General features: G+C 43.8%; 1 protein-coding gene across 9 annotated transcripts in view; it reads left to right on the top strand.

Moving 5' to 3' along the window:
* The window catches only part of LOC125746198 (neuronal calcium sensor 1-like), a 32,700-nt gene extending 10,377 nt beyond the window's left edge, over positions 1 to 22,323 (top strand). For 2 of the 9 annotated variants that reach the window (XM_049019926.1, XM_049019924.1), the window contains exons 5-10: positions 1,180 to 1,258; positions 2,359 to 2,447; positions 2,543 to 2,620; positions 2,874 to 2,989; positions 3,564 to 5,015; positions 15,272 to 22,323. In XM_049019926.1, the coding sequence (XP_048875883.1) occupies positions 1,180 to 1,258; positions 2,359 to 2,447; positions 2,543 to 2,620; positions 2,874 to 2,972 (345 nt within the window). In that variant the 3' untranslated portion in view covers positions 2,973 to 2,989; positions 3,564 to 5,015; positions 15,272 to 22,323. Of the gene's footprint in view, positions 1 to 1,179; positions 1,274 to 2,358; positions 2,448 to 2,542; positions 2,621 to 2,873; positions 2,990 to 3,563; positions 5,016 to 13,429; positions 13,788 to 14,362; positions 14,415 to 15,271 lie in introns of those variants that run through there. The other 7 variants (XM_049019925.1, XM_049019918.1, XM_049019920.1 and 4 more) reach the window with 7 other exon arrangements.
* The last annotated feature ends 350 nt before the right edge of the window (positions 22,324 to 22,673 follow it).

The following is a 22,673-nucleotide window of genomic DNA, read 5'->3' as shown; positions in this document are numbered from 1 at the left end:
CTCTCAGGCACCGCCACTCTCATTCTCAGGTCCCACCACTCTCATTCTCAGGCACCACCACTCTCACTCTCAGGCCCCGCCCCTCTCACTCTCAGGTCCCACCACTCTCACTCTAAGGTCCCACCACTCTCACTCTCAGGTCCCGCCACCATCACTCTCAGGCCCCGCCACTCTCACTCTCAGGCACCGCCACTCTCATTCTCAGGTCCCACCACTCTCAGGCCCCGCCCCTCTCATTCTCAGGCACCGCCACTCTCACTCTCAGGCACCGCCACTCTCACTCTCAGGCCCCGCCACTCTCACTCTCAGGCACCGCCACTCTCATTCTCAGGCCCCGCCACTCTCACTCTCAGGCCCCGCCCCTCTCACTCTCAGGTCCCACCACTCTCACTCTAAGGTCCCACCACTCTCACTCTCAGGTCCCGCCCCTCTCACTCTCAGGCCCCGCCACTCTCACTCTCAGGCCCCGCCCCTCTCACTCTCAGGTCCCACCACTCTCACTCTAAGGTCCCACCACTCTCACTCTCAGGTCCCGCCCCTCTCACTCTCAGGCACCGCCACTCTCATTCTCAGGTCCCACCACTCTCATTCTCAGGCCCCGCCACTCTCACTCTCAGGCCCCGCCCCTCTCACTCTCAGGTCCCACCACTCTCACTCTAAGGTCCCACCACTCTCACTCTCAGGCCCCGCCCCTCTCACTCTCAGGCCCCGCCACTCTCACTCTCAGGCACTGCCACTCTCATTCTCAGGTCCCACCACTCTCATTCTCAGGCACCACCACTCTCACTCTCAGGCCCCGCCCCTCTCACTCTCAGGCCCCGCCCCTCTCACTCTCAGGTCCCACCACTCTCACTCTAAGGTCCCACCACTCTCACTCTCAGGTCCCGCTACCATCACTCTCAGGCCCCGCCACTCTCACTCTCAGGCACTGCCATTCTCACTCTCAGGTCCTGTCACTCTCACTCTCAGGTACAGCACTCTCACTCCCAGGCACCGCCACTCTCACTCTCAGATGATAGATAACTGCTAATATCCATAAAAATGCTATTTGCATTTTTGTTGTGTGAATTCTTAGTCATAAACAGTAACTTTAAACAGTAAAAATCATAGCCCCTCTGTCTCTGTCTGTTTTTCGGGAGAGAGGATACTGAGTCACTATCCCCCTATCACCCTTCCCAGGACGGACGGATCGAGTTCTCGGAGTTCATCCAGGCACTGTCCATCACCTCACGGGGCACCCTGGACGAGAAACTACGATGTAAGACAGACAAATGTAGGAATACCCTGGTGCCTTGTCCCAAGCGGGACTCACACCTGCTGTCCAAGGAGCAGGCTGACCATTGTATCGCTTTGATTGGTCTCATATGGGCAGGATTGCAGTTCAATCACATAACATATAATTTACTAAATATTGAAAATACGCAAAAAATATTGAAATAAGCATATTTCACTAATAAGACAACCTTTAAAAAAATAATTACCATGAAGACAGGGTCCTGCTCATACATGCAGCAATTTACGAATTTTCAGCAAAACCAAAATTAATTAAAGCCTTAAAATGTAAGAGGTAGCAGTACAAAAATCTATCCATCTTCCAAATGCCTATGTAATACTGGGGCAACTGGAGCCTTTCCCAGTTAACATAGTTCTCAAGACAGTGGTGCACTATAGACCAGTGATTTCAATCTGGTCCTCGGGGACAGGCGGTCCATGTTTTTGCTCCCTCCCAGTTCCCTACCAGACAATCCACATTTTTGCTTCCTACTGGGAGCTGGGAGGGAGTGAAAAACTATGGGTCCCCAAGGACCGGATTGGAAAACACTGCTATAGACAATCCAGAGATTGGGGTGCAGAGTAGGGGTGCAGAGAGCAATCTGACACACACAGAGGAGAAGTGGGGATTTGAACCCTGGAGGCGAGTCCCCATGCTGCTTGCCCAGACACACATCTTGAAAATCAATTGTGGTGTTACCATTAACTGAATCATGGCTCCCTAAACATACGCAGAGCCTCTGAAAAGCTGCACCTGGCCTGATGTGGTATCCCTGCTTCCGGTTCTGTAAACCGGGTGGGGGAGGGGGGCAAAGGCGGGGGCTGCCTTTTTCCACATTGACTCAGACTTTCTGCACAAAAAGAGAGACATGTGACGTCATCCTACTGACATGTCGACTCTGTGACTTCCACGCCTCTTAGTGTTGCTGCCGGGAGACTTTTGTTCTGAAAATGCTTCATTCTGTTTTTGCAGTGATTTTATATATTGTGAGTCATTGTTTTGTATTGCGATGTCATTGTACATTGTTATGTATTGCGTTAGGATGTGATATGTCGTGGGCCCTCTTTCTTTGGTCACCATCACAGGGGCTTTCAAACTCTACGACCTTGACAATGATGGCTACATAACACGAGACGAGATGCTGAACATAGTGGACGCCATTTACCAGATGGTGGTGAGTTACTTTCGGCTGCTGGGACCAGGTGTTTTGTGTGTGGCAGGCTATGAAAAGATGTGTGTGTGTGTGCTTGTGCGTGTGTGTGTTTCCAGGGGAACACTGTGGAGCTGCCAGAGGATGAGAACACACCAGAGAAACGCGTGGACCGCATCTTCGCCATGATGGACAAAGTAGGGCACATGTGTGACACAGAGTCACACGTCTGTCCACTTATTTGTTTGTTTGTGAGGACTCTCCATTCATTTCAATGGGCATGGACCCTAATCACATCATGACAACCTCTAACCCCTACCCAGGCCAAACCTTATCCATAAGTAACCAAACAAAATACGAGGCATTTTAAATTTTTCAAATGCCTTCACAGATCTTTGTGGGGACCTGAAAAATGATGAAAGTGTAGGTCTGTTTCTCTTTTCCCCCCAGAATGCAGACGGCATGTTGACACTGCAGGAATTTCAGGAAGGCTCAAAGGGCGACGCCTCCATCGTTCAGGCCCTGTCGCTGTACGACGGCCTGGTCTAAGGGTCTGGGCACCTGCGGTTAGTTGGCTTCTGTGAGGTTCCAGCGACAGGTCAGGTGGTTGGTGAGACACCACTGAGGCAAATTTGATGTAAAGCGGTGACCATTCAATATCTTCATGTGATGAACACTTGTTTAGATTATTGATTTAGATCCTGTCTGAGAGGGAATAGGCATCATGAAGACATTGTCTAAATGAAAAGCTTAATTGACGGACAGCTTGCCTACACGGTTCAAGTCTAGTACACAATTCCCCACCAATGAACAGAAAGGCCTGAGAAAACATGCTTCCCAAGTCATTCAGGGGAGGAGCCTGTGGCTCCGCAGGCTAAGCCTCTGTTGCCTGTGATCAGGTCGCCGGACTGAGCCCGGCCTCACTTGAATAGTCACATGTTTTCGGACTTTGAGCAAGGCCCTTATCCCCCAGCTCCATGGGTGCTCCTCACTGCCAAGCTTGTTCTCACCTACAAATGTGTCAGGGAGAAGAAGACGGGTGGGCAAAAGGACAATTTCCTGACAGGGATCAATAAGGAAGTGTTATTAATTTACTCCACCATAACGTATTTCCTGTTGTTTCCTTCAACCTTCCCACAGGTCTCCCATACTGTCCCATCCAGTGCCATCACGCTAATTCTGAGAAAAATCCACTGACCTCCACCCTTCCCTGCTACAGAGGAGTAAGGTGGGGTGTATTTTGGGAACCGCCATGTTGAGCCTAAGCTTGTCAAACACTCATCTTCATGTTCGCCAAAAAGTCATTTAAAAAAGAACAAAATAAAATATGAATACAGCATTTTTAAGAGATGGGACAAGGAGCTGCTCTGTGATGTCCTGCGGGCAAGTGGAACGGGGGAGAGAGAAAGACAACATGCCGCCCAGGGGCATTCTGGGAGCGCTGTCACCTATTGTCATGGCAACTACCTAGCCAATCGAAAAGCAGACCGGAGCTGATGGTTTTCTCACGTTTCTTCATTCATGGAAGCTTGTTGACTTTCACGTTTCGAGCTGAAGATCAGTGTGGTTTTCAAATAGTCTTTTCCTTTTTTTTATATATATTGATCACAGCTGCGTGGACTTCTAAGTGTGCAAGATCTCTTCCAGCTATGCTATAAATTGCTTGCCTCTCATGAACAGTGGCAGTTCTGCTTGTCTGTCTGTCTTGATGATATGTAGCTTCTGTTTCTTATTTTATCTGCATTATTTTTTCTTATGGTCCCACCAGCATAGACCCTCCTGCCAAGCGGGGGTGGGGGTTGAGGTCTCCATCCATTTAAAGGGGTCCAGGGAGTTGTATTAGCTGGTTTTGATTATGCGCCCATGCCTCTGCTGTGCCCCACCCACCTCTGAATGCCCTGCACAGGGTACTTAGGCAGCCATTAAGGCCACAATCACTTTTCCTCATGCTGTTGTCCTGACCGCCATCCCCGAAATAAAAAGGACCAGAGTAACAGGGGCGCGGCTGCGTAGACTAAGCTGGCAAAACAAACCTTTTTGTTTTGGAAAAGCACTGCAGTCATGTGGTAGTCTGGAGGTTTCACTGACGCAAAAATTCACTGTTTTGCTGTCCTTTCTAGACATTGGAGATTTTAGATCTGCTGATATAGGTTTGTTGTTATAGATGCAGTGTCCTGCCCATTTATATGGAAAAAACTTAAAAGCCACTACACCTGATCTTTCATACAAGTCATACAGATCCCCACACTGCCTCTTTTGTTAGTCTGTGAGGGAGTGTCGAGAGTCTTTTGATGAAATTCCAGTGCTGTGGAAGAGATCCTGTTCTCATTTGCAAAAGAAATTTCACAGAAATTTGTCTGTTGCTGTGATGGCGGGGGCGGGGGCTTTCGTCAAACCCTCCCCAAGGTAATTAGGGAGGCGGGGCTTCAGCGCAGGCAACAGACCATTCACAGAGCAGCCCATGGTCATCTCCACATATGCTGGTGCACTGGATTTGTCCTGCAGGAAAGTAAACGTCCAGGCAGTGGTACAAGGGATGTTCTTTGGATCTACTTGCTGGATTCCTCATAAGGAGACACCTTGATGAGCCAGGTACTGCTCATTCAAAGTCGTCGGCCTGATTTCTCCATTCTTTTTCATTTCCTGAGTCGATTCGTGACTAGCAGAGCAGCGCACAGGCTTTTATAAACAGCACTACTCTTTCAGCTGAACCGATTTACCTTTTCCTTATGAGAAGAGTAGGCCGACTTGCCTCTTGCTGCTATGTGCTGTCACAGCCCGGCTGTAAAATCTCCATTCTTTTGTTATGGTTTTTAAAACAAATCCACAGGAATAGACCTGTCTGAATCAATAGCCGGGGGGAGGAAATCCTGCTGTGAGACCCCACCTCTGTCCCTGATCCATACGGTATTTGTTGTTCCTTGGTACTGTGTATGGGAGCTGGTAAGACTGTTTGCTGACTGGCTGGGCATTTGGGACAGGAAGGAATGCTGAGGAATGCAGCCCCCTACCCTGAGGCCGAGAAGCAATGTAAACAAAATTTGCCATTTGGCCTGTTTTGTGACAGAGATAAAGTATGTTCCTGTATAGACCTGCTTGAAGGCAGCTTTGTCTTTTAACTGAACCAGTGGCCATAAGGCCATCACTGTTTATGGTTTTCAATGTGTCAAAAATATCTCAGTTATTGAAAATAAAAGTGTTTCTTGTTTGAAGGCTACTTCCTTAGTTTCTAAACTAGCCTGCTATACTGAGGAATATGTTGCTATTGTTATTTTGACAGCATTGCGGATGAGCTTCAGCTACTTAACGATATGAAACGTAGGTCATTTAACATTTTTCCTTAACAATTATCACTTTTGACGTCCAAGGCATTTCTTTGGAGATTTTATAAGTATGTCTTTACTTTGATGCCATTAACGGGACTAGCTAACAAACAACTCAGTTTAAGAGGGTTTATTTTTGGCTTTTTTTTCTGGCAAAAACCAGGACCAGAACTTGGATATGAGACAACCAGAGTTTAGCGGGTAGCTTCTGCTAAATCATATAGTAATATGAAGACTAGGCTATGTATCTTCCTAAATGTGGAACCATGGTAAGTATAAAGTAGCTGATCTGCAGTTAAAGATGGCCACCCACAGTACCAATCACGCAACACACAGGAAGCAGGTCTTTTTGTCAGGTGGGCATCATCCTATGTGTATTTCCCATACACAAGCGAAGCTTGTAGAATATTTTGCCTGGGGTCCTTGCAAATGGAAAAACACACATAAAAGACATTGCCAGCGATAACAGACACCATGACCTGTGTCTCTCATTATGAGAAGCAGGTTGTGAGATGTTTTGCACAAAGGATATTTTTATGGCTTCCTGTATTCAACAGATGTGTTATTCAGAAAATTATACTCAAACAATGGACTGAGATAAATTTTGCAACTGATTAGTCATCACTCAGCGCCTTCACACTGGTCCTATTAGAATTTGAATAATGCATTTATGATTAACCTTCACGGGGGAGTTTTCTAATGAAATGCTTTTTTACCCCAAGGATCCAGAGCTCGGGCAGCATGGTGGTGCAGTGGTTAGCACTGTCGCCTCACACCTCTGGGACCCGGGTTCGAGTCTCCGCCTGGGTCACATGTGTGCGGAGTTTGCATGTTCTCCCCGTGTCGTCGTGGGGTTTCCTCCGGGTACTCCGGTTTCCCCCCACAGTCCAAAAACATGCTGAGGCTAATTGGAGTTGCTGAATTGCCCATAGGTGTGCATGTGTGAGTGAATGGTGTGTGAGTGTGCCCTGCGATGGGCTGGCCCCCCATCCTGGGTTGTTCCCTGCCTCGTGCCCATTGATTCCGGGATAGGCTCCGGACCCCCCGCGACCCAATAGGATAAGCGGTTTGGAAAATGGATGGATGGATGGATGGATCCAGAGCTCGGACACTGTTAGGATCTTTATACAGGGTTTCCCAACCCGGTCCTCAGGGACCCACAGAAAGTCCATGTTTTTGCTCCCTCTAAACTCCTGGAGGAAAAATGTGGACTGTCTGTGGGTCCCTGAGGACCGGATTGGAAAACAGCGTTTTAAGACATCAGGGGCTTATAAGGGTCATTATATTGATTTCTCTGTCTCTGAAGGTACAGTGATGGTAGCCAGGATGCCCCCCCAAACACAACAAAATAAATAAATATAATAATATTAATAATATTCCACCTATACAACGCACAGTTGTTCTCGACCAGTTTATTTATTCAAAACACCACCGAAATACAGCCACAAAGTTATTGAATACAATAAATATGATCAAAAAAAAAAAGAGCAAAATCTGTTAATTAAAAAAAAAAAAAACTCAAACACAAATGAAAAAAAAAAAACAAACACAGAAAGCAGTGAAGGACCTGCAGCTCATCTTGGGTACGTTCATATATTTATACACTGCATCCTGAAATGCTAAACTTCACAATACGGAGCAGCAGAAATCAAATTTTGTCAGTTGATTTATATTCGAAACATTTCAGTAGCACGGGGTATATAGCTGATAAATAGCTAGTGTCTGTAAGTGTGAAAGAATCCAAATAACTGGCTGCAGTCACAAAATTCCTCTGCATTGTTTTCCCTTTTTCTTCCTCTTCTTGTCAGCATTTTCTGCCCTGTGTTGCAGATTCTTTTGACCGTTTAATTGTCTTGCCAGTCTTGCCATTTCAGTGACTGAGGACCGATGCATCATTATGACATTTAATGGGGGTGCAGGTGCCGCCAATAGGATTGTCACAATTTCACATTTGTTTATGATCTCAAGTTGGTTCATCATTAACGAATTGTAACACTTCTTTCATCTCAAGTGGCAACTATATTTGTTCATGACTAGAATTGTACTTCAGCAGTAACTGAGTTATTACTACATATTTGTACACTGTAAAGTGTTGCCACATTATTATTAAAGGGAAGAGGACATGAGCTACTAGCAGAACCTAAATGCCACGACAGAAGCCACTTCTCCTTCCACCTACTCTTTCAGCTCCAAACTGAGGACTAAGGCTCCACATGATCAGGCCTCCATAAAGAGTGGTGGGAGACAGAAGGCATGTTTAGCTGAGCGTGAATGAAAAGAAATTACAGCTTCATATGGACTTATTTTATGCCACAAGATGATAATGAAGATACACAATGTGGACAAAAGTATTGGGACACCTGGCTATTACACTTACAGGAACTTTTATGACGTCCCATTCTAAATCCATAGTCATCAGTATGGAGTTGGTCCCCCCTTTGCAGCTATAACAGCTGCCACTCTTCTGGGAAGGCTTTCCACAAGATTTTGGAGTGTGTCTGTGGAAAATTTAGCCCATTCATCTAGAAGAGCATTTGTGAGGTTGGGTGCTGACGTTGGACCTGAAGGTCTGGCTCACAATCTCCATTCTAGTTCATCCCAGTGCTGCTTCATGGGGTGGAGATCAGGGTACTGGGCAGTCAAGTTTTTCCACACCCAACTATGTCTTTATGGACCTTGCTTTGTGCACTGGGGCACAGTCATGCTGGAACAGGAAAGGGCCTTCCTTCCCCAAGCTATTCTCACAAAGTTGGAAGCATAGAATTGTCCAAAATGTCTTGACATGCTGAAGCATTAAGAGATCCCTTCACTGGAACTAACCATACTATTATCCCTCCTCCACCAAACTTTACAGTTGGGACAATGTTGTCAGGCAGGTAATGTTCTCCTGGCATTTCCCAAACCCAGACTCATCTGTCAGGCTGCCAGACAGAGAAGCGTGATTCGTCACTCCACAGAACATCTTTCCACTGCTTCAGAGTCCAGTGACAGCGTGCTTTACACCACTCCATCCGATGCTGGCACTGCGCTTGGTGATGTGAGGCTTGCATGAAGCTTCTTGGCCATAGAAGCCCATTCCATGAAGCTTCCAGCGCACAGTTTGCGTGCTGGTGTTAATGCCAGAGAAAGTTTAGAATAGTGCAGTTATTGAGTCAACAGAGCTCTGCCTGGATCATTGTTGATAAACCTGTCAGGTATTGTTTAGCGAGGTGTGAAAGCACTTTATTTTTTTTTGTCAAACTTATGAACGTCTTCTGTAATGGACACCAGGATCATTCTGTTGTCTTTCAAATTACAACTTTGTTGTAGAACAGAGAAAGATGCAGAGGATATTTTATACAGAATAACAGAGAGATTCATGTGTAGGCTTGTCAGATGATGAAAAGGAACAGGGTAAGTTTGAACCTACTGAGGAAGTAATACGGAATTTTGAAGAGCCAGATTCATCAGATGAGCATATTTCATATTCTCCCTGTCATCATGGGCTTTCCTTCTCTGGTATCCCCTCATGGTCCAAAAAAAAAGCTAAGGTCAATTGGAGATGCCAAATGGCCCATAGATGGTGTGTGTGCCCTGTCCTGGGTTATTTCCTGCCTTGCCCTCCAGACCACCAAGGCCCTGCATAGGATCAGCAGATATAGAAAATGAATGGATGGATGCTCAACTCATAAATTAACATTGAAAGAAATGAAAGATAAGTCATTAAAAGTGATTAGTTTTGCCAAATAACTCAATGATTCAATGGTTTTCTGAGCTGATCCTGAGCTGACACTACACCACTTGAACCCTCACCTGGACTCCTTGGAGATAATTACATGAAACCAACAGACTTTTAAAACTATATAGACTAAAATTAATGTCAATGTAAATACAGTTTCATGCTCCCCGGTCGCCCAGAGGAGGATGGGGTCCCCTTCCGAGTCCAGGTTCCGCTCAAGGTTTCTTCCTGCTAGAGGGAGTTTTTCCTTGCCACTGTCATCTCAGGCTTGCTTGGTTGGGTTTGGGCCAGTTATATGTAAAGTGCTTTGTGACAATGGCTGTTGTTAAAAGCGCTATATAAATAAAATTGAACTGAAAAAGTTTAACTTCCAGTTTCAAACATCAAATATGTACTTTGGTCCACTGGACATGGTGTAAAATTAAAAATAAAAGTTTGAAAAAGTCTAAAAAACGTAAGATGTTTTATTTCCTCTGAAGATAATCACAAGTAACCTAAAACTGAAAGACCCATTTTTTCCCTTTAGTCTCAGGAGGATATAGGCTGGGTACGAATCATTATGAATGCACAATTTCTTTACAGTAAATGAAATCTGACATCTCTGAATATAGTTTGGCATTTCATACTGGCATTCGATGACCAAAAAAAAATCTTCTAGGCTTTAGTCATTAAAGGAAAAAGCTACAAACATTAAGGAGAGAATAGCCATGATTAAGCACCTGTTTAATTAACAGTATAGCCATTATAACCTTCTGCCCAGGGCTATAGGACCTTCAACCCCCAATGATCCCTCCCATGTAAGACTTTAGACTAGGGATTGTAAGGTTACACTCTTGATCTAATCGATTACTAGTCGGGGGTATTAGATTATAGTTGGAGTAGTGCAGGGCGGTACACCCATTGTATTGTTCCATACAGTATAATTGTTTAATATACATGCATACAATGGCATAACTGAAACATGTAATACTTCAACAGTCAGCGAATTGTATAATATTATTTGCACTAAGAGAGTCGAAACTATCGGAGAATATTAAGTTACCAATATTGTTATTTACCAGTGGTCCGCAGCTTCGGTACAGGAGAGCTACCGTCCAGTAGGTTTTCTTGATAAATCTTCAGGACTGGAGTTGCAGACCCCCGTTATATATATTGACGTCTAATATTGAAAGTTATTAATTCACGAAGTTCGTGAAATGTGGCTTTGTTATTGAAAAATTTAATTCACTGACCTTGAACAAAAATCTGATGTATTCCGTTCACCTGGAAGTTTTAAAAGACCAGGCCTAGAAAATAATTTTGGTCATCGAATGGGAGTATTTTTCAGCCAAGATTTATGTTGCATACAGGAACATGTCCGGGCTACGGTTTTATGAGCGGAACCAGGCAAACAGTAACAGAATCGACAGCGAAGGTCAGGGTCCAAAATTGCGCAGCAGATCATGCCGGGAGCCGGGGCGGTCGGGAACAGCGAAAATGACAACAAGTCATTGGCTGGATTGAAGTGAGTGGCACGAAGCGAGAAGGGTTCTGAGCCGGGATGGATCTGTCCGACAGGTAGAGCACCAGACGCGGCGCAGACACACAGGCGGAGTCCGACAGGCTGAGGATCAGGGTGGGTACGGATCAGGGCTAGACAGAAGCCACATTTAAGTATGCTCAGTAAGTCTCAGTCGAACAATACATCGTGAAGAATAATCGGGCAGAACAGACTTAAATAAGGAGCCGAACAGGTGTTTCTAATTAGACGAGGTTGCGATCAATACGTTCCAACGCGGTGAGGGCGCGACAATTTACTTGGACAGATATTACAGCCATCTACCTATATTTAGAGACACCAGTTTTCGTTTATTATGAGGAAGTTATGTGTTGGTAGTGTGGAAAAGCCTTTTCTCCTATTGGGTTGTTTTCGTTCATCCCTTTTCTGCTTTTGATTGATTTCTGTGGGGAAAATGCTGTGCCCGCGCCCCCTCGTGGCCATATGATGCATCCGCACTACTTTTCAGTTTTCACACCCGGATAAACAGAGAAATGCTGAGCCACCACCAGTTGCAGAAACCACACCTATAACCGTCGTTTAACTACAATTGAGCATTGCTTTGTAATGGAATACAGGAAAGGATTGTGGTTGGTTACCATCGCTTTACTATCAGAGGTAAACTTTGTTAGTCTGTAATCAGATGGCCTGTGGTGGTTCAAGCTTCCGAGAATTTAGTCTAGCTCTGAAGGGTTAAGTGAATTCCCCTGTTACATGGAGTGATACGTACCCATCCAAAATGTTAATTTCTGCCACCATTTTCAATTCTATCAAACAAAGTCAGTAGTTTGCCGAGTAACTAAGAAGGGGATTAGTTTGCAAGAATATACAGTCAGGTCCATAAATATTGGGACATCAACACAATTCTAATCTTTTTGGCTCTATACACCACCTCAATGGATTTGAAATGGAATGAACAAGATGTGCTTTAACTGCAGACTATCAGCTTTAATTTGAGGGTATTTACATACAAATCAGGTGAACGGTGTAGGAATTACAGCAGTTTGTATATCTGCCACCCACTTTTTAAGGGACCAAAAGTAATGGGACAATTGGCTGCTCAGCTGTTCCATGGCCAAGTGTGTGTCATTCCCTCATTATCTAATTTACAAGGAGCAGATAAAAGGTCTAGAGTTAATTTCAAGTGTGTTATTTGCTCCTGGTTCCTACTATCCAGTCTACATGTGTTTTGTGGACTTGGAAAAGGCTTACGACCAGGTTCCCTGAGGTGCTCTGTAGGGGGCGCTCTGGGAGTATGGGGTTCAGGGCCCACTACTGTGGGCAATTCGGTCCCTGTATGAACGGAGCAGAAGCTTGGTCCGCATTGCCAGTAATAAGTCAAACGTGTTCCCAGTGCGGGGTGGGCTCCGCCAGGGCTGCCCTTTGTCATCAGTTCTGTTTATAATATTTATGGACAGGATTTCTAGGCACAGCCAGGGTGTTGAGGGTGTCCAGATTTTTGTGGATGACTTCATCTGCTGGGGACCTCCAGCATGATCTAGAGTGGTTCACAGCCGAGTGCGAAGCAGCGGGGATAAGCATTAGCACCTCCAAGTTCGAGACCATGGTTCTCAGTCGGAAATGGGTGGATTGCCCTCTTCAAGTCAGGGAGGAGTTGAAGTATCTTGGGGTCTCTTTCACGATTGAGGGTAGGCGAGATCGAGAGCTGGACAGACAGATCAGAGCAGTATCTGCAGTTTTGCTGGTGCTTAGCCACGACGAAACGGTTAACAAAGAACTGGGCCGGAAAGCAAAGCTCTCGATCTATTGGTCCATCTTCGTCCCTACCCTCACCTATGAGCTATGGTTAATGACCGAAAGAATGAGATCGTGGATACAGGCGGCCGAAATGAGGTTTCTCCGCAGGGTGTCTGGGCTCTCCCTTAGAGATAAGGTGAGAAGTTTGGATATCCGGGAGAGTCTCAGAGCAGAACCGCTGCTTCTCCACATCAAAAGGAGCCAAATGAGGTGGTTTGGACACCTGGTGCGGATACCTCCTGGGCAGCTACCTGGAGAGGGTTTCCATGCATGTCATAGAGGGAGGAGGCCCCAGGGCAGACTCAGGATTCAACAGAGGGATTATATCTCTCGGTTAGCCTGGGAACACCTCAGCATCCCCCGCAAAGAGCTGGTAGAGGTAGCTGGGGAGAGGGAGGTCTGGGTATCGCTCCTGAAGTTGCTACCCCCAAGACCCGAACCGGATAAGCAGATGGTAATGGATGGACGAATCATTACGCGTGGCCACGAGATTTCCGAATGCCTGTAAACACATGGAAAACTTCGAGAGTCGATAAAATTAAGTATAATTTTATAAAGAAATTATATTTTTTAAATTGATAACATAATTGTGAGGAGACACGTTAACTTCCTAAACGCGTTATCAGACCGGCGTTTAGGAACAGTTTAGACCGGCGTACAACATCCCGGAAATTTAACTCGTTGCCACGCTTTAAGAAAGACATGGCCACCACTTAATTATGTCGTGGCCACGCAATATATATATATATATATATCTTTTTTTTTCCTCCTATGAAACCAGAGGGGACCCAGTGAATCATCTTTTCGCAAATATTTCAAAGCTGAAATATTTTGCAATACTTCAAGGCAGAAGGCGAAACATTGAAGGTTTCAGCTGACTGACATTTTAAAGAGAATTAAAACGGTTACAGGTATGACGAAACAGTGATTTATCTTCTTTTGTTTAAAATGGTTTGGTGAATTTGCCGATAGAGAATGATGATTAGCGATGTGTCGAAGCTGGATTGGATAAGACGCACATTAAATACGTAAGTACAATAATATCAGGACATTTACTGCACCTTCGTTTGAAATAATAATGCACAAGAAATACGTTTAAAAAACGATACTTAAACAGCAAATGTAGTACAAACATACATTCGTTTATTATGTATTATAATGGCATACTTAGCTTTGACCACGGATTCCAACGATCTTTTTTCATTATTGCTATCATCAGAATTTGCTTGATTTTAGCATTTCTTTAGTGCTAACTATAATTTTAAAGTAGTGCAGCGCATACAGGTTTCTGTGAAACTATGCAATCAGACCTGAAAAACAGTCACAAAAATATGATGGAATTCGGTTGGAGTATTACGGTTAAATTAGATTAAATTTATATTGCAGTGGCTAGCATTTCCGTTCAAACTGGGCCTGACTGACTGTCTTCTTACACTTATTATTTTCATTTGTATGTTTGAGCATATTTATTTAGCAGCTGCTTCCTAGATATGTAATTAAACAATGTCGAAGTGTAGTATTTTAAAGAAAAATCCACTCTATTAATAATACACATTTATGATACATTCTTTTATTTTCTCTTTGCACCGTTTCCTTTTTGTAGAAGTTGAAAACGCAGAAAAGCTGCTCGCAGTTCTGCAAAACTGCAACACGAGGTAAAACCGCATATTTATAGGGCAAGGGGCGGTGCCCCCGTTACATCCTGCTTGTTCTCCTATGTTACTTCTGTCTGAAATAAACGTGTCACTATTATTACTGTTATTTGCATTTACATGTAAATAATAATATTATTTGCGTTGGTGAAAAGCGAAGTTGACAGTTATCGAGTGACAGTAAGAAATAAGCAAGCTTATGGAAGCAGAGAGGTATATTTTTGCAATTACTTGGTGGACATTAAAGTAAAATGCATTCTCCCCCCATCAAAACAACCTGTTCCAAACCTTACCGACAAATTGTATTGGCAAGCATCTAGAACCAATTAAATTTTGAGATAAACTGCATCAAAACTGACAAAAACGACACATGACCTTGTGAACACTCTGGTGTGGAAACTGCGAAGACACAGATCACAAGTCCCTCCAACGAATAGTGAGGATAGTAGAAAAGTAGAAAAGGTCATATTATCCTCTGTACATGCTCTTCGGCCCCAGGCTTCATTTTGTTGGGAAAACACTGTTCCACATGTGTCCTTTTCCTCTTTCATTTGATGCTCCTAGAGCACAGGAGTTGAGTATTTCTGCAAGTAGCATTTTTCAGTTTTTGATTTTCTTTGAAAGATTTGCTGACAATCGATTTTGATACTAAAAATGTACTGTGAGAGAGTTTGCAACCAAAAAAAAACCCTGATAATTTGTGTAGGTATCATTTCTAATTCTGACACATCTGATCATTTTAAGGGGCGTTCAATAGTTTTGCAAGACTCACTATGCCTAAAATTCTAGTTCCTATTGTACGGAAAATCCTGCTTTGTGATAACTAATGCATTCATTTTATTTCCCTTCACTTTTACCAGACCTTGGAACTGTGAGGAATGTTTACACTGAGAGCGGACGGAACATGAGAATTTCCACGTTCAAGATCCTCATGCTGACTGTCATTGGCTGTGCCATGGCTGTACTTTTTGTTTTGAACGCTAAAATGCATCTTTTTGATAGTGCTGCGGTCCTTTGGGAAAAGCCCAGTGCGTTTCCTGTGCCGGACCTTCGTGACATCAGCGTGACCACAGGAGCAATATTAAGTGTGAGAAATTCCACGGCTCTCCTTGTGTCGGCCTACCTCGACGAGCGCTTCTCTTCCAGAACCGTACGCATCATCGCCATCGTGAAGAGATCCCAAGTGCCTCAATTCTACTGCCAGTTCTACAACAGTTCGTGGCTTGTCACCGTTAGGGCCAAGGTCTTGATTCACCCTGACCACTTCTCCTTCCCTTACGGTACTGCATTTATTATGTGCCAGATGCCAAACAAGGCTGAAGTCGCTCCTTACGTCAGTGTTACCACAACAATGAGCCCAAAATCAGCTGGCCCATTCCTCCGTATCCGCCCAGTCAGTCGAGGCAGGTCACTGACCTACCCCCGCCAGTTCTCTGTGTGCATTTCCACCTTATATGGGAACTACAGCAATATCCTACAATTCGTGCAATCATTGGAGATGTATCGGATCCTCGGTGCCCAAAAAGTGTTTGTCTACAAGAGTGACTGCAGCCCCATGCTTCAGAGGGTATTGGACTTCTATGTTGCTGAGGGCTTCATTGAAGTCATTGCTTGGGACATTCAGCATTACCTCAGTGTATCGAGGAGCTGGCTGCCATCTCTGGATCCTGGACAGTTGCATTACTATGGGCAGGTCGCCACCCTGAACGACTGTGTGTACCGCAATATGCCAGAGAGTCGTTATGTGGTCCTGAATGACATCGATGAGGTTGTGGTGCCCATCCTGCACCACGACTGGGTGGAGATGATGAACGCACTTTCCTCAGCCCACCTCGGAGTGGAAAGCTTCCAGATTGAGAACAGCGTGTTCCGTACCAGTGTGACTGGTGACACGGGGGAGTTTAACCTTTGGGGCCAGGTGCCCGGGGTCAACGTTCTGCAACATGTACACCGTGAGCCCTACCGGAGGTTCACCTTCAATGCATGCAAAATGATAGTGAACCCACGTGCTGTAGTGTGGACCTCCGTGCACAAAGTGTCTTGGCATGTTGGAGCCTCCATGTGGGTTCCTGCCTCCGTCGCACGGCTCCACCACTGCAGGACAGACGATGACATGAAGGTGAGGGAGAAAGACCTAATCAGGGACACCACAATCTGGAAGTATAGCTCCTCTCTCATTAAGAACGTCAACCATGTCCTGAAAGAGGCTCTCTGACAGGAATAGATAGAGAACCATAAATCAGGGGCTGGAGATTACAACATAGCCCAACAATTTTTTTTATTATTTTTTCCTCAAAGTGTAGTTACTGTAATTCAAAAAGCACTCGTTTACAGGTATAATTTAAATAGAGACGTCTTTTGAAATTTGCTTTGCCTGTCTGACAGAATGTTGCCTGATTGTGGACTGGCGTTGTGCTACAGGATATTTGTCTGAAATTGTTTCCTATGTATTCCTCCGTACAGCAGATGTCGCTATTTTCAAAAAAAAGAAAAAAAAATTTAAAGTGGCATATTGGAATCTGACACCTCAGAAGATGTATTTATTAGATAATTCTTTTTTGTTATTGGGTGGAGTGTTGGCTTTGAGGCTAGAAATCTGTGCCAGTAATCATAAGGTTGCATGTTTGAATCCCATGAATGCCAAGAGTGATCCTACTCCTTGATCCTTGAGCAAGGCCCTTAACCTGCAGTTGCTTCTTCTTGGGTATGATGTTAATCTACATCCAGCCCTGCAAGCAGGTTCTCCAACTTATAGTGAAAATTTGGGGGTTGGTAGCAGGATTGGCACTCCAGCCACTGTAAAAAAACTCACACTGTTCCATTCCATTCGGACTGGTATGGTGCTGAGGTAGCAGCCACTGCAGGGCTGCACTCAGGTTCTGCCTGAAGTGTCTTGTCATGGGTACAGCGATGCAACCTCAGCGCCCAGTTCTTACTCCTTTTTTTGTGGGCACAGTACAGCAGTATGAACAATACAAGATTGTTTGCTCAGTTATCCTCAACCTTGACTGAGATGGGAAAATATGCAAATGCTTTCTGATAACTAGAGAAGACTAATGTTCCGAACGGCACATTACACTGTACGTATTCATGGCTGCTTCATCGAACTGTTTCTTTAATGTTTATAAATTAGAGAATGTTATTTAAGCAAACTCGTTAAAAGAAACTATTCTGATAGGGAAACGTGCAAATGCATGTCAATACGGCTAATGGTGCAGTATTTGCCTGAGGGCGGTGAAAACACGCAGCGGTTTTTACATCGCAAATGCACAGTTGCAAACAACAGTCAGTTTCTTCAAATTTAATAAAGTTTCCATTAATCCGGAACCAACAGCTGACTTGTAAGCTCATTTTACTGGCAGTTACACAGTCCTGTCTTTCTAGAATACAAGTGCTTTGGACTTGTCGAGAATGTAACGTCTGTACTGGCATCTGAGCGGATTGATATGTTGCGTAAGATCATTACTGATTTTAAAAGAAGGGGTGACATTTTATATTCATGTTGGTCACTTTATTTTCTTATTATTCCTGTATAAAATGATACTGGGTCATATGGAATAAAAGCGGCCAATGGCATTTGGTGTGGAAGTGGGAAGAGGGAATGTGGTCTCCGAGGGGGGGGGGGGATTTAGGCACAGGCAAAATGGGCAGCCGCCCGTGGTAGCATCTTGTTGGGGGTGGCACTGGGCGCCCTGATCAAAAGAAAAAATTGATTGTGACATTTACACAATCAATTTCCCGTCACTCATTTGCACGGCATGTCAGTAATAATCATATCATCATGTGGGTCGATTAACCTTGTTGGGCTTGGCGCCCTGATTCTAGTTTGTGGGTCAGACAGGCTGCCACTCAGAAGTCCAAGACGGTATGAGTTGATATGAGGGTGGTAACCAAAGGTTATAAATCAAGTGATCATTCAAGAGAACTTTGTGCATTGCCCACAAAGATATAGTAACTAGGATTTGAGGACGTTAGCCGCTAGTTAATTGTAGCATAACTGTTGCCACGGCACATAGCTTATCTGCCTACCAGGCAAATTAGCCAAAAAAAGGTGATTAGCCGTGGGCGGTGTAGCTGAGAGCAGGCCGAGCGGGATTTGACTGGAGGTGCATGCAAATATGGGTTTTATATTTGTTTTTTTTTTTTTTCAATGAAATGCTGAATTAAAGTGTAAGGTTTTCTTGTTTATAAATGGCAAATAAGAGTTTCACAACTTTTTTATTAAACTATATAGATATTTTTTTAAAGACACATTTCAAATTCCTCTGGCACGTGTTTCAGTGGCATCAGGTTGAATATGTTGGAATTTCCAAAAATGTTCTTTATATGCAGGATCTCCTGGGCTAAAATGATTCTAACTATATTGGTCGAGATTTTAACTATATTAGTTAGAACCCTTCCAGCCTGAGCAGAAGGCGTCTCTAAGGCAGCCGTTTTCAGCCTATCATTCGCGACCCAAATTTGTGTCACAAGGCAGATCTGGAAATGTAAGCATTTTGAAACCGGCAAGCTCATATGCTGATCCACGATCAGATATACCAGCCCCAATCCTAGAATTAACCTATAAAAACGGGTCTTTGGTCTGCAAATGCTTAGTGGAAAACTAACGAACACTCAACTAATCCAAGAAGCTAAACCACAGATACTTAATGTAAAATTCACTGGTATCTCAAATCACATTTGTGCGTCTGGCATTGATTGGCGTAAAATGCAGAGGGCACTGAGTGTTTGATCATATCGTTAATTTAAACATACGTGATATAGGGTCTCGCATGGTAAATTGGGTGCAAAAAAAACACTGGTTCAAGGGTTGTTTGTCCTGCTTTATGCATTTATATTTAAGATTCTGCTTATAAAAATATTAGCTACTCGTTTGTTGGGTTTGGATAAATAAACATCACTCTACAAATGGGGGTTTTCTGGCGTAAAGAGCAGCAGATGGTTTTGAAGTCTCTAGGCCTATTTCTGATTTGACTTGAGTTATACTTTTAAGATAAATTGGCTGAAGAACTGTTAGAATATTCCTGCTTCGTTTCAGTATTTTATACCACACAACATTTTAAAAACGGTTGTTTGTTTGCACTTCCTGTCATCATGAGAACATCTAATCAGCGCGATGCCTATTATATATTTTTGTAGATTTTATCAACAGGCTGCTTTGACATGGAACTCCAAAATGTTCGTGATTTGTGTTGTTCATAAATTTTCTCTACATGTTTTTCGTATTAAGTCTGTGAATTATATATATTTTAATTATATTTACTGTTGAAATTCTGGAAGATTTTAATAACTATCGATGTTGATAGAAATTATTTATTTTGTTAAGGATTGAAACACAATGTAAATGTTAATCAATGGACTCCTACCGAGTAACATTTGATTGCACTCAAAACCGAAGGTAAGAGACACGTATAGTGACGTATAGTGGACGTTAGCTGACGTGTTTTACAACGCGTGCCGCATGCTGCAAGAACCAAAACAAACCCATTGCGCTATAATTGTAGAAGTTTTGCTAAATATGTGTGATGTTGTGTCTTGCGTCCTCACTGGGACGACACCCGGACGTAATCTGTAGTATAAAGGAGAATTTCAGTGACTAAATGTAAGATTTAAAACCCTTTTGTTGTGTATTTCAAAGAACAAAATTAAAAACGAAATAATAGTAATTAATAGGGAATTTGTAGGGATTATAACATGAGAAAACAAAATAGAAGACAACAAAACAACAATTTAATATATTTTATGTATTTGATAGAACTTCCATAGGCACACTGACATCGTGAAATATTTATTACAAAAAACAATATCCCCACTAGGGGGCGACAAAGAAAACCTTTTAGACAAATCCATTTTCACCATAAATGTCAAAGGGACACTCTCAGTGCCAAACGGTTATGCTGATCATCAAAGACTGCAAACAATGGTTCAAGTGGTTGTCTAAAGTCTAAAGTGTGAGCATATAGTACCACACTCAAGAGAAAACAGCAGGACTTCCCAGGAGATGTTCTAAAGCAATTACGGCAGATATGTAGTGCAGGTATCTTCATGTTCATACCTAAAAAAGGTAGGATGCAGCCTTTCTTCCATAACACTTACAGTACCAGCGACTTGTCACTTATCGTGTCACCTTGGACTCATCAGTGAAAACCAAACTAGTTTGTTTTAGACCCCACCCATGCTGAGGTTTTTGAAAAGCTAAAGTGAATCAGGCCATTTACACACAAACACCCATCTGGTCTGAAACCCGAACGAGGCATGAGGCTCTCACCCCGAGCAGACAAGAACAGCCCGTTGCATAATCGTGTCTGCTAGGAGCTGTCGTATGTCCAGTCGCTTTGGCCTCTTCCCGCGCGGAGAAAGTGAGTAATATAACCTCATCCATTTGGCGCAGAGTGAAGGAGTTTCTTCCTCTGCGTGAGAGATGTGTCGTCTGAACACATGGAGCGTACAGCACAACCCTGGGCCCTTATGTAATGGGAAGGCAGTGCGACGAGGAAATACGGTGAGCTCTGGCAACATCCAGCTGGGCAGCATGGTGCTTTACGCTGCTGGTCCAGTGTCTGGAGGGCAGAAATGGTGCATTATCTTGTACCATCCATCTTCTGCTCTCAATATTCTAAGGCAGGGGGTGATACAGGGCAGGGTGGCAAACCTTCACATGCATGCACCATTCACACCTACAGGCAGGTTGATAATGCCAATTCACTTCAGCGTGCTTTAGGGCTGCGAGGGGAAACTGGAGGAAACTGCACGACAACGTAGGGAGAACATGCAAACTCCACACCCATGGAGCCATAGTGGACTCACACCCTGGTCCCAGGGGTGTACAGTGACAGTGCTGACCACTGCAGCACTGCACTACCTCTTACTGTAGCACCCAATGAGGAAGATGTCGAAGAAACAGAAAATGCTGAGCTATTCTTGTCATTCAATGACAAGAATCAATATATAATAATAATAATAATAATAATAATAATGTGGACCATGGGACTGAAATCATGCTGGCAGACAAAGTGATTTTTCTGGTAAAACACTTCAGTGGCACAATGTCGTGTTGAGCTGGGATGCGTTGTCAGTGTGTTTGTGAAACTTTTTACCTACTCCTCAGCAGATGATGGTCTTTTTGTAACCATGGCAACCATGCTCCCCGCCGTCTTGGCCGGAAGATGAGTGACATCTGCTCCTGCCTCAGCGTCAGGGGCTGCTGGTCATTAGAAGCCACCGTAGTGACTGGCGAAGCTGTGAGCCAGATTAGCGCAGAGCATCAAGGCTAAACTCACGGAAGAGGTTGATCCGGCGCGTCATCGGTACCACGCCCCCGTCACTGATAGGTCGACAAACCCATGTCCATCTGGCTCAAGATGAGATCAAATGAGACTTTATTGAAGCTTTATTTATCTCCGAAGGGGAAATTTGGGTGGTGCAGCAGCCAATAAAGAACAGAAATAAAGTGCAGCAATTTCTACCAATAATCAATTAAAAATAGAATTAAAAAATAACTAAAAGTAGTAGGTTGTACTTACAATGTAATGCACCAATGAATAGAGTAGAATATAAAAACTGTACAGGTTGTACATTCATGTATACATTGGATTCTGATGTTGCACATACATATTCTTACATATAATTGTTACCAGGCTTTGCACAGTGTAATGTAATATAGTGATTCAGGCTAAGATTGTGGACTAAGATGGCAGCCTGAATGGTTGCCTTGCTGGGTCGGTGCATGTTGTTTTGTGTTGTTTTCTTTGTTACTGTTGTGTTTTTGTGTTGCAACTCTATCCCCATTACGCTATGCATATTATCTTTGCCCCAGTCCGCCTAACCAGCTGGCTGCTTCATCGCTCTATGCACATTATCTATGTGAGGCACATGATTTTATTTTATGTTTTAATAAATAATTTATTCTGTTGATTGTCTCGATGGTCCCTGATCGTTTTGCATGACACTCCAAAGTAAATTCCCTTTATGGAAAAGTATTTGTCAATAAACCATCGTGACTGTGACTGTGTCTCTAATTCCGATTATGATTTGTTCTCCCATCTTGGTCTCCAATATACCTACATTTAAATATGTCCATTTATATATAAATATATATAGCCACACTAGACCAGCAATAGCCTACGTTGCCCTGCTCATAAACACAAGGAGTCACTTTCTGGTGAGGCCATATTATTCCAGATTCCTTCAGCTGGCCAAACCACATCTCCCCCAACCCCGCTCGTCGAAAATGAACGTGTAATTACTTCAACAGACTAGCAG

Source organism: Brienomyrus brachyistius, chromosome 7 (assembly GCF_023856365.1).
Source record: "Brienomyrus brachyistius isolate T26 chromosome 7, BBRACH_0.4, whole genome shotgun sequence".
Lineage (NCBI taxonomy): Eukaryota > Metazoa > Chordata > Actinopteri > Osteoglossiformes > Mormyridae > Brienomyrus > Brienomyrus brachyistius.
Note: the sequence above shows the minus strand (reverse complement) of the source record. Positions and strands in the feature narration are given on the sequence as shown.